General features: G+C 34.2%; 1 protein-coding gene across 5 annotated transcripts in view; it reads left to right on the top strand.

The window, feature by feature from the left end:
* Positions 1-15,141, top strand: part of DNAH7 (dynein axonemal heavy chain 7) — a 371,530-nt gene that overhangs the window by 250,254 nt on the left and 106,135 nt on the right. For all 5 annotated transcript variants that reach the window (XR_005218999.1, XM_037850664.1, XM_037850667.1 and 2 more), the window contains 6 exons: positions 167-357; positions 6,203-6,336; positions 7,070-7,405; positions 12,152-12,278; positions 13,233-13,427; positions 14,704-14,796. Coding sequence is in view for 4 of the 5 variants with exons in the window: in XM_037850664.1 (XP_037706592.1) it covers positions 167-357; positions 6,203-6,336; positions 7,070-7,405; positions 12,152-12,278; positions 13,233-13,427; positions 14,704-14,796 (1,076 nt within the window). In the remaining variant the exon portion in view is untranslated. The remainder of the gene's footprint in view (positions 1-166; positions 358-6,202; positions 6,337-7,069; positions 7,406-12,151; positions 12,279-13,232; positions 13,428-14,703; positions 14,797-15,141) is intronic.

Here is a 15,141-nt window from a genome sequence, read left to right as displayed (position 1 = left end):
ATTAAAAATGTAGTATTAAAAATATTGAAATATACTTAGAAGTCAAAAATAATTTTAAAGGCAACCAGAAACAGCAGCAAATCTAGAAAACAGGAAGAACTTGAGGGTTGAATGCTTACAGTCAGTATCTAAAATAACATGGACTCTTTTTCTGATTTTACTCCAGTGTTGCTGGAAAATGTTGGAGAAGAACTAGATCCTGTTCTGGAACCTCTTCTGTTAAAACAGACCTTTAAGCACGGTGGGAGTATATGTATTCGACTCGGGGATGCTACAATTGAATATGCGCCTGATTTCCGCTTTTATATTACTACCAAGCTAAGAAATCCTCATTATCTTCCTGAAACATCAGTAAAGGCCAGTATCTATAATGAATCTTTCTTTAATCAAATTTTACAATTAATGACTAATTTTTTCTGTCTGAGACTAAGAAAATGGATTTTGTCATTTTCTGAAATTGCTATAATGATTTCCAAATGTTGCTTTTGCATGTGTGTGTAAGTAATAAAGGAGCCTTCAGTATGCTGTGAAAAAAAGACCATAAGAATCTAATTTCTACAATTGATATTATTCTTAGATTTTCATTGTTAAAAATAGATGACATATTCACCTTCTTTCTTTGTAATAAATGATAATATGCCAGTTATTGGAATTGGAATTCAAGAACAGAATTCTGTTCTTCTTTCTCTGAATAAGCTTGCTGCTATCTGATTTTACATAATTACTTAAAAGAACTATTTTCAACATGGGCTCTTTTCAAATGCTTAAGATGACTTTAAAGAGTAAAGTTAGTTTAAAGTTTTAGTCAATGACTAAAATGACTTGGTCCTTGGTCTGCACCCGAGGTCCTGGAGGTTTAGGGACTATGCCTTATGCCATTTTTTTATTCACAATTCTTAGCTCTGGTTGGTGCTTGGTAAGTGTTTGTGGAGTGAACAAACTGAGTGGGTGAGGGATGGCTTTAATTTACAGAAGCAACCAGGAGAGGACATTAAGAAATATTGATTCAGATTTTGAAGTTTACAAATAGAGGCAAGATCTATCCAGTGAGTTCAAACACTCTCTTTTATTGGAATTATTTGAATTAACATTAGCATCTCTCTGCAGAGAAGCACAGGAAGGACTAAAATTGCATTAATTGATTCCTCAAAGATTAGTAACACCTGGTGCCTGCTCTCAAGTGGTCTACAGTTTAAATGAAGTGCATGCCAGGAGTCTGTGCTGTATAACTAGGAAATCATCGGGGTGCTACAAGAAGGGAAGAGCTTAAAAAAGGGGACACGCTTTAGACTGGACATCAGAGAGTGCCAGGAAGATGGGGGTGGGGGGGGAGTGGCCCTTGAGCTTAATCTTAAAAGCAGAATGTTAAAATATGGAAATTCTTGGCTGCCGTCTTCCATCAATTAAAATACTATGTATTATCTAGACACCTAAAATTATCTATTATCAGTTTACCTGTCAGGAGAGGCAGTATCTAATAGTAGTGAAGAGCATGAACACAGGAGTCAGACTGCCTCAGATCGAATCCCAGCTCTGTCATTTGCCAGTTGTTTGACTCTGGGCATGTTTGTTTAACCTCTCTGTACCTCAATTCCTTCATCTGTACAATGGGAATAATAAAAGCTGCTATCTCATAGAGTTATGGGAGGATGAAATAAATTAATCTATGTAGAACAATTAGAATAAGGCCCAGCACATAATGTTATATGTTAACTATTAGTAGTATTCAACTTTTCAATGTAGAAGAATGAAGCTTCAAAGAAAATGACCAAATCCCCAAGCTGTGCTACCATAATTTTTTAAAAAATAAATAACATGGAAAACCTTTTCAATAAAATATGTAGAAATATCACACTTAACAGAAACAATTTTTAGTTCACTAATCACTGGTTATGGTAGATGTCATAAAATTCAGTGGGGAGCAAACCAATGTATGTTTCAGTACCAAAACCTTTAAGATCCCTAGAGTGTTTTATTGCTCCATTATTTTTAATTGCTGGGATTGATTAAACAGGGATTAGAAAACATAGGCTGTTACTTGCTTTCATTTACAAATTAAAATACTTCCTCTTGAACCTATTTTTAGGATCTTTCATGTACTGTTTGTTTCAAAAGCACCCAAGGGATGATATGCTTCTATAATCCTTCTGAGTCTAAAGGAAAATGAAATTAGGAAACCATATTTGTATGCTATTTAAATGTTTATTTGTGAACAAATGGCTAGATTTGCAAAAATCTTGGTTTTGAAAGATCCAACGTTAACGGACTTAATGAGGTAATGAATACCTCCTTGTGTCTGTAAATAATTGAGTAAAATCTGTAAAACATGCATTTGCCAACTCTGTGCCTGTGGTCTTTGGATTAAAGCCCATGGAACCTGTGCACTTGGTTTCTCATGCCAACACGGAAAATCTCTTGAAGGTTTTAATTACAGTTTTTCTGCGAGTAAATGCCAAAAATAGTAGAGAATTACATGACAATGTTTAATGAGTTTTTCAAATTTCTCATTTTCAAGAATTGCATATTATCTTACATAAATTTATGATTATTCCCATATAATCGATACTTGCATTCCACCACCACCCCCAACCCCCCCACTCCCCATGGGGAAAGCGAAGGGAAAAGTTTAAGTCAGAGGACACCCACCTGGAAGGGCTGGAAGAAGGGTTTATGATCCTAGGGGTACCAAAAGAAGTTGTTAGACTTCCTGACCGCAGGGAGGGGATTTTCCTACAAAAAGCATAATTACTCTGCTCCTGCAGAAATGCAAAATGCCACGGCTCCCACCCAGCAGCCAGAGCTGGGAATACGTGAATGAAAAGACAAAGATGGAAAATAGAGAGAGGACGGCAACCTCTCCCACACCATTACCTGCTTTCAGTTAGGACAGAAGGAAAACTCCTGGGCAGTGGCGATGCCAACAATTTACCAAACAGGCAAAACCACCAAAAGTGCTAAAGAGCTCTTTGAGATCAGGGGAAAAACAAGATTCTGCCTTTTTTCCTAACCCTCCTATGGGCTTGGGAAATATTGCTCTTCCTTAGGAGGAAGAGTGGGGCAGCTTCCATGATTGTGCAATTTGTACGCTATGCAAATACGTGGGTGAGCAAGGTGAAATCTGGTCCCTAGCTTCTTTGTCAAATGTTGGCCTTAATGTGAGATGCGAGGCTGAGTCTGCACACAGATGGCACCTTTTCCTAATCCATACAAGGTGCTTCATAGGTTAGCAGAGCCTTGGGAAGAATAAAACATAAAAATAAAAATAAGAATGACACTTGTGTAATGCAAGTAATCTTTCTCATAAGCTGAGTATGTTGTGTTTGAGTAAATTACAACCCATGTGTAGTTTTCCCAGTAGGTTGTTTTGTTCTTTCTCTACTAATTCTCCCATTTCTAAAGTTCTCTTTTTTTTTTTTTTTTAAATCACAGATTTTGGAATACCCAAAACAGCAATTTTTTAGCTGTTCCAGTCTGGGTGAGATGTAATATAAAATATATGCAAACTTTTTAGCTAAAAGTGTCAGTAATATATAGAGCTCATTGATGTTTTCTGTGTTTTGTATTTAGAAATCTCCCTTCATTAGGGCAAAGATGAAAACCTGAGTAGTCACCTCTGATGTTTTGTGGTAGTTGCTAAAACTTTTGTAGTGTTTTCAAGTGTGAGACACCAACATTCCTGTACAAAATTTCTGTTCAGGCTGATGGTAAAGGTTTGGAAATGGATGGTGATGATGTTGGCAAATTATTGTGAATGTGATCAACAGTACTGAACTATACAGGTGAATGTGGTTGAAAGAGGAAATTTTAAGATGTATATATTACTAGAATAAAAATTGAAACATAGGACTGTACAACAGTGAACCCTCTTATGGACGATGGTACAACATAATGTTCTTTCATGAATTATAACAAATATACAAAACTAATACAAGGTGGTAATAATAGGGTGGTATGTGGGAGGACACCTAATGTAAATAATGGATGCTAGGACTGTTTTAATCTTTCATCAATTGTAAAAAAACTTATGATTTATTAAAAAAAAGGACTGTCATTAATCACAAATGTTCTACACTAATGCGGGTGGTGGTGGTAGGGTGGTGTACGGGAATCCTGTATTTTAGGAATGATTGTTTTGTAAACTCACAACTTCTCTAATAAAAATAAAACTTAAAAAATCACACTGGGAGCTTTTAAAAATCTTAGTACCCAGGCCGCACTCCAGACTCGTTAAATCAGATTCTCTGGGGATGGAACCCAGGCATCAGCGGTTTTTAAACTCCCCAGGTGATTCCAATATGCAGCCAAGAGTAAGAACTTCTGGCCTAGAATGTTGCTGCCACCTTTCTCTTGACTAACTGCTGATCATCATGTAAGGTTCCATTCTGGCTTCCATTTCTTGGGGAAGAGCTCCTTGATCTCTTGGCCTGGTTGAGGTGACCCTTGTCTGCATTCCTCTAGCATCTTCTGTTTATGCCACTCTCCAAGTCCTTATCCTACAGGATGTTGTTTTCACTTATTTCCCCAACTGTACTAAAACTCCTTAAGAGCGGGTGCCAGGCTGTGTCTGATTCTTCTTTGTAGCACAGGGCCTGATTCATAGTAGATATTCTTTTATATGAAATGCCCTGGGGAATCATCAGCAAATGCTTAAGATTTTAGGGAACAGAAGTAGCAGGTAGCAATTCTATGAACGAGAACACTGACATTCTGATTGTTCATTCAGTAAGTTCCTAGGGAGCATCTACTTTGTGTCAGGCCATAGCCATAAAGTAAAAGAAGAGATGATCCCTGTGCTAGTTATTTACATTCTAGGAGAGAGGCAAGCAAGCCCATGATTTATACGGAATAATGTGTGCTAGGGAGTTAGGACTCCTTTGAGGAAGTGCAGGAAATAGCCTAGAGGGCAGTGGGAGGACACATTGCCTAGAAAGTACCTAGAAAGATGTCTAAGAGGAGGGAATACTTGATTTGCACGTTGACGGATTAATAGGCATTGACATGGTGGATAACAAGGGGAAGGGCACTCCAAGAACAAACATCTGAAGTGCAGTCCATCACCAGTATGAATGGGATTCCACAATGAGTTCAGTTTAGCTCAAGTAAAAGGCAAGCGAATACTGGGAGGTAAAGACCAAGACACAGCAGCAGACCTTGACGCAACACTTGAGGGCAGGCTGTCTGCAAAGCAGATTAAGAAGCATTAGCAGCATGAGGCAAAGTAAACAGAAGACATCACTTGAGGAAAGAAATGCTTGAAATTCAGCCAAGGTCAAGTAAGTGTTTATTGGCTTATGGGTTCATTGGTGATCAGAGCAAGAAAGTTCCTATGGTTTCTTGGTGAGTGTATTGGTGGGTGTGAGGAGGCAGAGCTGAGGACAGAGTGTATGTAGAAGGCTGAAAAATGAAATGAGGTGCAGACAAAAAGCATATATAAATAATGCTTTCAATAAATACAGTTGTGAAGGTGCAAAAAGAGAGAGTTCCATAGCTGGAAGGAATTGTGGGAGCAAGGGAGTGATTTCTTTATTTGTTATTTGCTTTTTGAAAGAAGAGACCTGAGCATGTTTACACATTTATGACAAAAACCAGAGGGGCAAATTTTAAGATATAGGAAACAGAGAGCAATTTGCCTGCAAGAGCTGTTAGGTACCTGGATGAAGTAGGTGTTAGCGGACAATATCTTGATGGACATGATGGAAATGTAAATTCCTCAGTTTGCAATAGTGGCTGATTATCATATTGTGAAAGTTTAGTCATGACAAGTAAATTACACAGGGTCCTTTTTTCTCTTATCTCACTTTGTAAGATTTCCTTTACTTTGACACCACTAGGATCTTTAAAATGTGAATCAGCTAATCCAGTCAATATGAAGGATACTTTCCAACCTGATTCTTAACGATTTGGGTGTTAAAGCCTTGTTAGAAATGTGACCAGTTTGAAATGAGAATAAATTAATCACCAAACAAAACACTTTAAAGTATCACATTTCAGTCCAGGAGAGAAATTAGTGGGTTTTTAATCAAATAATGGTGCTTCCCTATGTCTTTAATCATAGTCCCCACAAATTAAATTGCACTTTTCACATATGCTGTTATACTAAATACAGCTTATTTTAAGATCAGAACTTGAGCATATAAGCAGAGACTTTCCAATGGAAATAACAATGCCATTTTTTTTTTTTTGTAAATTCTTTTATTTATAGGTAACATTATTAAACTTCATGATAACTTCAGAGGGAATGCAAGATCAGCTTCTGGGAATTGTGGTGGCACGAGAAAGGCCGGACCTTGAAGAGGAAAAACAAGCCTTGATATTACAAGGAGCTGAAAACAAAAGGTTTTCAACATTGTGAAACATGAATTCGTCCTGTTTCAAGATTATTTAGAATGAATTAAAGTACATTTTAGGGATCTATTTTGTTAGATTTAATAGGTACACTAAAAGGGAAAATTTAAGAGGAAAATGTAAGGTATTTCAGTGCTTCCGTGTTGATTTAGAAAGCTGCATTACTGAGTATATTTTTACATGCAAGTTCTTAGGCCTTGGAACAAATAGAAGGCCTGGCACAAGTCAAGGCAATATATTTTCAACTATTCAGTAAAGCTTTAGCACAAAAGTTTGAATATTCATTTTGTAACCGAGGTTACCTGTTTTTGCTTGAGCATAGTGGGAATGAGTATGTTGCATTCCCACTTTCTGCTCATAAAGTATATATCATAGTAGAAAGAGCAAAGCTCTATAAGTCATGTAAAATTTCAAAAAGTAAATGGAGTGATACTTTCTGTTCACTCTGGACTAGATGCTTGATGGCAGAGTAGATTGCCTTACCATATTTCTCTCTAGTTACCACATAAATGATCATTAGAAAGAGAGCTGGAGCAGAAAGGCTCATCTTTATGACATTTTGCCAGATAAGAAATTAATTATACCACATCACCTTACAGATATTTGTCACAAAGTGATGCATTTCTTTAGATTACGAGCCTTTATTTCCTATAAAAGAGCATGTACGTGAAGTGCTTTTAAATGATTCCTTTTTTACTTTTGAGAAAATTGTGTTTTATTTTAGGCAGTTAAAAGAAATAGAAGACAAGATTTTAGAAGTTCTTTCATCTTCAGAAGGCAATATATTAGAAGATGAAACTGCTATTAAGATATTATCTTCCTCCAAGGCTTTGGCTGATGAGATTTCTCAAAAGCAGGAAGTAGCCGAAGAGACAGAGAAAAAGATTGATGCCACCCGCATGGGCTATCGACCGATCGCCGTCCATTCCAGCATCCTGTTCTTCTCCATTGCTGATTTAGCTAACATCGAGCCCATGTACCAGTACTCACTGACCTGGTTTATTAACCTTTTCATCCTGTCCATCGAAAATTCAGAGAAATCAGAAAATTTATCCAAAAGGTATGTACATGAAATACTAACTGCTCATTAATGCGTGAAAATCAGAGTCGTTGGTGGCTTTCTCTGTTGTTTCAGAATGGCACAAGTGTTAGACACTTAGTTGAAATGAACTTGATTAATCATCATACCAAAAATAAATTTGAGGGTTAGAAATTGAACAGATGTGTACAAATTTAATCTGCCCGGAAATTGTTTACAGAGATATAGGGTGATTAAGTAACTCTAGAAACAGGAGATACTGATATCAGTTTATCATTATAAAATGTATTAATTTCTTGGAGATATGAAAAGAACAGTTAATACCCCCCCAAAAAAATTCACCTTTACAAGCTTGAATTCCTATGCTAAAAATTTACATTTTGACACACACATCAAATTTGTCAAGTAACAGGAAAAAAAAAGAAAACAAAACAAAACACCTGATATGATTATTTTGGTAATCAGAGCTGCTTTTTTGTTCTTATTTACATAAAATGCCTTATTTTACTTTTGGCTATTACAATAACTAATGGGATTAAGGCCATATTTAACAATAAGTCTATGAGAATATAAAATTTGATTGGTCAATGAGATTATTTTTGTTAGTTTGGTATTAAAGCATATTTAATACAGTCTAGTGTGAAATTACTTTTTAAACAAAGAAAATAATTAAATGCAGCCTTTGCGCTTTATAACCTTTTTGATCAATTTGAAACTAGATACTTCAGTTTCTTGACTTTTAGCCACAAAAGAAACCCAATTCTTTACTTGTCACTCACAGTTAAGAAATGTTTTTTAGAAATCCAAAATACTAATCTCACTGAAAGCTGAGTTGAATTCCTTTCATTTATCATGGGAGAATTCTAAAATGTTGAATATTCATAGACTGAGCATATTTTTGGGGATACTCATTATTTTACAAGCTTGTGATATGAAACTAATAAAAGTGTAACAATTATTCTTTTGACTTAGCAAACAATATTTCAAAAGTCTGCCCATGAGAAAGAGGAGGGAGGTAAGGAGTGTCTCTAAAGAGCAAATATGTATGATAGAGTTTAAAGATCTTTTTTTTTTTTGAATATGATATTGAAAGTGTTTAGGTTATTTCCTCAATTTTTTCCAGTTTCTGAGATTTTTCAGCTTAGCAAGGATTACTGAAATAAAACACATTTTAAGTGACCTTTCTTGGGAAGTTCCCAGGCATTTGCATTAGAAACTAGTTAATGCCTGTCTGGTTTTCACACTAGATTCTGAGTTCCCTAAGGGCAAGGATTTTTTTTTTTTTTCTTTTTTTTAATATTCCCAGCACTTAGCACAGCGCTAATTACATTTTGGCCAGGCAGCAAATGATTCTTTGCTTTTCACTGCAGTTCTTAATTTGTACCTTGGTTAAAACAGTCACCACCAAGGTGTTTGCTGGTGTCTAGAGAAGAAAATTGCTTTGTTCTGCCACTTAAAGACATTTTTCATACACGACTTAAAAATCAGAACAATTCTCTGCATTTAAAACAAGTATTGGTCCTTTATTATTTCTTGTTATGTCAGAGTAGAACTCATTCATACACATAGCATCTATTTCTTCATCACTGTGGTAGAGCCCCTTACGATTTAAAGAAAATCAAATTCTTTTTACCCAGATCTAAGATTTGGTTGAAATTTATAAAACATAATGTGACTTTTTTTTTTTTTAGTTATAATCCTTTAATTTAGAAATAATGAAAATCATTATTAATGATTAAAGTGTAATCAAAGTGATACTAAAAAGAGTAGAGAAAATTTATTTTTAAACTTTTATTTAAGAGTTAATATACATACAGAAATATCCAGAAATCAGATGTATTTGCTCAGTGATTTTCACCCAGTGAGCACACTTGCATTACTAGCACCCAGAACAAGACACAAGAATATTACCAACCACTCGGAAGCCCTTCCTTGTGCCCCCTTCTAATAACTAACTGCTCTTCCCCTCACTCCAAGGTAAGCACTGTCCAGAATCCAACATAAATTAGTTTTGCCTATTTTAGAACTTTACATAAATGGAATCACACAGGACATGCTCTTCTCTGTCTGGCTTCTTGCACTCAAGATTGTGTTTGTGAAATTCATCTATATTGTCGGGTAGAGTATAGTAGTTTGTTCACTCTCGTTGTTGAAGAGTATTCCATTGTGTAACTATACCACAAATTTTCCAATATACTGTTGAGGACATTTGCATGGCTTCCTGTTTGGGGCTAATATGAATTGTGCTGCATTGGACATTCTCGCACATGGCTTTTGGTACAGATATGTACAAATTTCTGGTGGGTTCATATCCGGGAATGGAATTGATAGCCGTAGGGCATGCATATGTTCTGTTTTGGTAAATACTGACAAATAGTGTTCCACAGTGTTTGTATCAAGAGAGCATCTTTTAGTCAGTCTTGTTTAATCTGTTTTAGTAAAATAAGAGTTTTCAATTAAGTAAAATAGCTCCCAAATCAGAAATTAAAGAGAATGAGTTCTCATAGGAATCATTGCTCTGCCAATCATTGATAAACATCAGACAGATGGTGGACTTCAGCCAGTTTTGGAATATAATTGTACCAAAGGCATGGAAGTCTCGTGGCCATGTGACTGTTAACACCAGCCTACCAGACGATTTTAGAATCTTAATATTAGTCTAAAAATGTATTTATTTCCTTTTACTCAGAGAAATAAGTGTATTTCATTTCTATTGGTTTTCTGGTAGTGATTATGCATAATAATAAAGTATGACAACAAACATATATCATGACTGCTATGGTATATAGTATAAATTAGCCATAATATTCTGTATCATCTGTTATTTATAAAACTTTTACTGCATTAGAATTTATTGGAGCAAAATAAATAATGATAAATAAATACATAAACAGAAATCTACCTATGCTGTAGTTTTGTTACTGGGGCCAAACTGAAATTTCTCTCTCTCTCTAGCTCTTGCTCTCATTTTCTTGCTCTTTCTCGCTCTATTTATCTATCTGTCTAATCTATGATCTATCTTTCTATCAAAGTATATATGTGTAAGTATACACATACACTAAAACCCAGAATTTTGTTTCCTTTTCCTTCTACTTATTTTAAGATAATTTTCCCATGTTATTAAATACCCTTCTGAAACATAGTTTTTAGTAACTACATGATATACCGAACAATGAATGTACCATAATTTTTTAATGTAAGACTTGTAAGTAGTCTCCAGCTTTTATTATTATAAATAGTGGTGCAATAAATACAAATGTCCACATTGTTGCTTATTTCCTTAGGCTAGAATCTCAGAATGAGGACAAAAGGTTTTCAGTGCTTTCAGACTCCTGATATAAATTTCTCTCTTGGAAGGTTCTTCAACTTTGTCGGAGGAACATGAATGATCTCCTATCACTGTGTCACTCACCCTCATTAAGAATAATAATTTTCTTCTTTTTCATGCCAATAGATTATTAAAATATCATATTTTAATCTGTACTTTTATCACTGAGATTGAACTTGAATTTCTAATATGATTGACCCTTATACTTTTCCCTTCAAACTTCCTATCTGGAAGAGTAGATATGCCTTTAAAGTGCAGAAACTTTTATTCTGGAAAGACCAAATCGAAGTCACCTGAATTAATTGTACTCGTAAGGGTGAGACAAATTAAATGCCATGAGTAAAAAGAATGCCTAGTAGCATAACAATAAGTTTAAGAATAATATGATGAATTTAAACCTTCAAAGAATGCAATTTTTTCAGTAAGTAGTTTCAAGGCCTTCTCTACCAGGAGCTTTTTTAGAGTTCCCAACTAGAAATAAGGTACATCGATTTGTTGTAATTCCCTCAATGGGAATGCTGACAGGGGATAAAAATAGGCAAGGAAATAGGCTAGTAAGGAAAAATGGGGGAAAAAATGGAGCTAGGGTGATCTACAACTTAGAGTATCAGTCTGGAAATAGTCAAGATCTGATTGTACTGGAGGATTTTTTTTTTAGGCACATTAAGAAACACCAATATAACTTTGTTTAACTGTCATCAAACTGCTGGGTTTTTTTATCAGATAAATTGACCTGCTTAGAAAGTTTGGGCCATTACTCCAAATCAATTGTTAGCCCTCTAAAAACATTTTCAGCCAATTGTTTATTTCTATTATAACTATTATAACCTATGTAATAAAAATATAATTTTAAAGTTTGATTTCAATGATAATATATTCCCTTATTAGATAATTAAATGAAAATGCTTAAAGTGGTATGTTTGCATTAAGAATTATTATGACTACAGATCACACACTTTATCAGTTAGTTGAAAGTTGTTAATTGGAAATATGATTATTTAGTATTTCAATATTTAATAAAGGAGCTATTAATTTTATCTATTTACTTAAGTAATATATAATAAAAAATCATTATAAAGTATATATGGAATAGAGGTCAAATTTTTCCCCCAAGAAACTGTATAGTTAAAAGTAGCCAACAAGCTTTTTTAATGCAATAGATTAATACAACATTCACTGACTTTTTTTCCAAAAGGAAGATTTTTTTTTAAAAATCAGTCCACAGCAAAATGAAATTCTGCTGAAGTGTCTCTATTTTGTGTAGCTCTCAAATTGGAGCACTCAGTTAATGAGGATCCTTGATTGTTTGTGGGGAAATTGACCAGGAAGTTTATTAGAAGTATATACATCTAAATGGTTTGTAATAGGTTTTCTTAAGAGCATTTTTAAAAGGATTATGAATTTTTATTTTATTTACTTTTCTTTCTCTTGGCTCTTAGGCTCCAAATTCTCAAGGATCACTTTACTTACTCCCTTTATGTTAATGTCTGCCGATCACTCTTTGAAAAGGATAAGCTTCTCTTCTCCTTCTGTCTAACCGTAAATCTGCAGATACATGAGAATGCGGTCAGTACTGTTTTAGTTTGTAGAAAAAAAAACATAATATTAGTGTAGGTTTATTAATTTACTAATTTACCTGGTGAGATATATATAGTAAATGTGTTGTGAATAGTTAAATTACTGTTATTATAGTTAAGGCAAGACATCACAATTAGACTGAAATTTACAGAAGTGAAAAATAAAAACAGTTGATTATGTTGCTATTATTTATGCTGTTTTAGTTTAAAATGCATTAGTTTCTGTTAGAATCTCATATAAATATGTATATACATTTTCTAAATATACTGATGTATTTATACCAAGTAATAGTGTAAATGGAAATATTTTTAAGAACTTTTGCAAGATAGTTGGCCTTAACATCTTCTGTAAATATTGCTCTCTTTTAAAGTCTATTCATTTACAATACAGGAAGCACTTTAAGAAAGGAAGAGAAATGTTATCCAGATTCACTGTTTTATACAATATGTGACTAAGATTTATTAATTTCATATGGTGATACACTGGTTGAATTCAGAAGGAGTGAAGGCTTTATTCTTGCATTGCTTGTGAAATTTTCAAAGCAGTAACTCATTATGTTTTATGGGAAATAATTGAAAGCATGGCAGATTGATGACTTTCTGTCTTCCTACAATTTCTAGAGCCAAAAGTCTCTAAGCAGTCATTTTGGAAAACATATATTCGATAGAATATATTCAGAATTTCATATTTAGAATAGTAATTCAGGAAGAAAATTATTTAAAAATAAATCTGTTTAACATGGAGCTATTTTTAAAACTGGTTTTAATGGATACATTGGTTTCTTATGAATAAATACTGATCTATATCAGTAGCAATAGAATTTCACAAGGATCAATACCTAAAACTTGAAAATCCATGTCCACCTCTTTAAAAATTGCTATAAATTTACTATCTATATGATGCACTCATTTCTCACTCTTCTTGCTGCTTTGTTTTCCAAAGATTAATAAAGCTGAGTGGAGATTTCTGTTAACCGGTGGCATTGGACTGGATAACCCTCATGCCAACCCTTGTACATGGCTTCCTCAAAAATCTTGGGATGAAATATGTAGATTAGATGATTTGCCTGCCTTCAAAACTATTCGTAAGGAGTTTTTGCACCTGAAAGATGGATGGAAAATAGTATATGACAGTTTGGTACGTTTTTAAACTCCTTGCTTATTCCAAATTTTTTCAGTGGAGAAAATAATGCTGAATCAATTTATCCTTATCTTTGAATAAAACCAAGATATAAATAAGCTTTAATCAGTTGATCAAATGTTAAAATGAAAGTTTGATTTCTGTTATCCCTACCTTTAAAATCAGTGGTTCCATTTGAACTCCCATTCAGTCCTCCTTACATGTGTGGAAATTTTAAAAGCTCCATGGTCCCTCTAGAATATATAGCAATTGTTGTCTTTCCCATGATTTTTCTTTAGCACAAGATCTAACATTCAGCCAATTCCCAGTTAATTTTTTCTCTTCCTTTGTTTCTTGATCTTCTGCTTTCCTTGGGTTTAACATGCAAGAGCCTTGTTTGGGGAAAGTGGGAAGAAGAGAGAAATAGACTTGGGCAGCATTTTTTATTTGGTTACCTATTCCAAAATGTTTTTACATTTTATTTTTACATGACACTGAGATTGTGTCTCCATTTGAATTCAAAGATTTTGGACTGTATCTCTTTTGAATCTCTCCTTGTTAGTGATAAAATTATGTTTCATAGAGACAAATATACTTTTGTGGATACTTCATTCTAATTTAATACAGAAATTTTATTCACTGTGCTGAAGCATGGAGATGGCTAATCTGATGCACCATATAGCTTTCCCTGAAGTTTCAAAGGTACAGATATCCCTTTTAATTTCCCAAGGTTTTACCTTTTCTCCTGGTGTCTCGATGCTACCCTCTCTTCATGTGTATTTTTAATAGCTACCTTTCTGCTGGCTTCTTCTTTGCCAAGACACATTCTCAAACCTCCCTTTCTTAAAAACAAAAAACATATTCAAAACAAATAACACCTAATCAATTTTAGTTCAATGCCCTTCCTAGTTTTTATAATAAATATTCATTTTTGTAAGTAGATGAAAGTCGTTGGCATGATTTTTTAAAAAGTCTTTGTTTGGAAAAATACAGATTTATTTTTTCCATAAGGGAATCATTTTCTCTTATTGATTAGTCTTCACATTGACTTCAGCATGCTTAGTTCACACCCTAGTTTTTATTGCTTCAAGGTGTTTTAAATTTTCTTTTATTGCTTATTTCATAACTTTGCCCCAATTTAATAAAAGATACATAGCATTCTTGATTTTGTTTAGCCATAAAATGCTTTCTCTAAATATTGGTTTATAAGTCAAAATGTTCTATTCTCTTTAGAAATAATCTGTTTAGAAAAAATCTCCAAAATAATATTGACCTATATCCGTTGTAATTATAGGAACCACACCATGAGACTTTTCCTGATGACTGGGAAGATAAAGCAAATAAGTTTCAAAGGATGCTTATCATTCGTTGCTTGAGGCCAGACAAGGTAAATGTGGGCTTTGAAAGCAGCTCAATAATCCCAGTCTCTCCTCTGTCCACAGTCCAGCCAAAGGTTTATTTCCTTTTAATCATAGTGCTGGTGGATGAGCCTGGGGAAATAGCCCTACTTCTTCCTAAAGGAGCCATTTTTTAAAAAAATTGTGGAGATTTACTAAACCAAACTAAATTAGAAACTGGCGAGATTATTCTTTATAGTTGTGTTGACTTTATGATTTTTCTTTTAATTTTATGGTTGCCCCAGTTCCTCCCAATCTACTTCCTTTCATGTTGCATTCTCATGTTTATTCTTACCACGTTGGTGATCCTGAGCCTTGGTATTAACCTCAGGCTG

This window comes from Choloepus didactylus, chromosome 9 (assembly GCF_015220235.1).
Source record: "Choloepus didactylus isolate mChoDid1 chromosome 9, mChoDid1.pri, whole genome shotgun sequence".
Taxonomy (NCBI): Eukaryota; Metazoa; Chordata; class Mammalia; order Pilosa; family Megalonychidae; genus Choloepus; species Choloepus didactylus.
The sequence above is the reverse complement of the archived record's forward strand: the minus strand, read 5'-3'. Positions and strand labels throughout refer to the sequence as shown.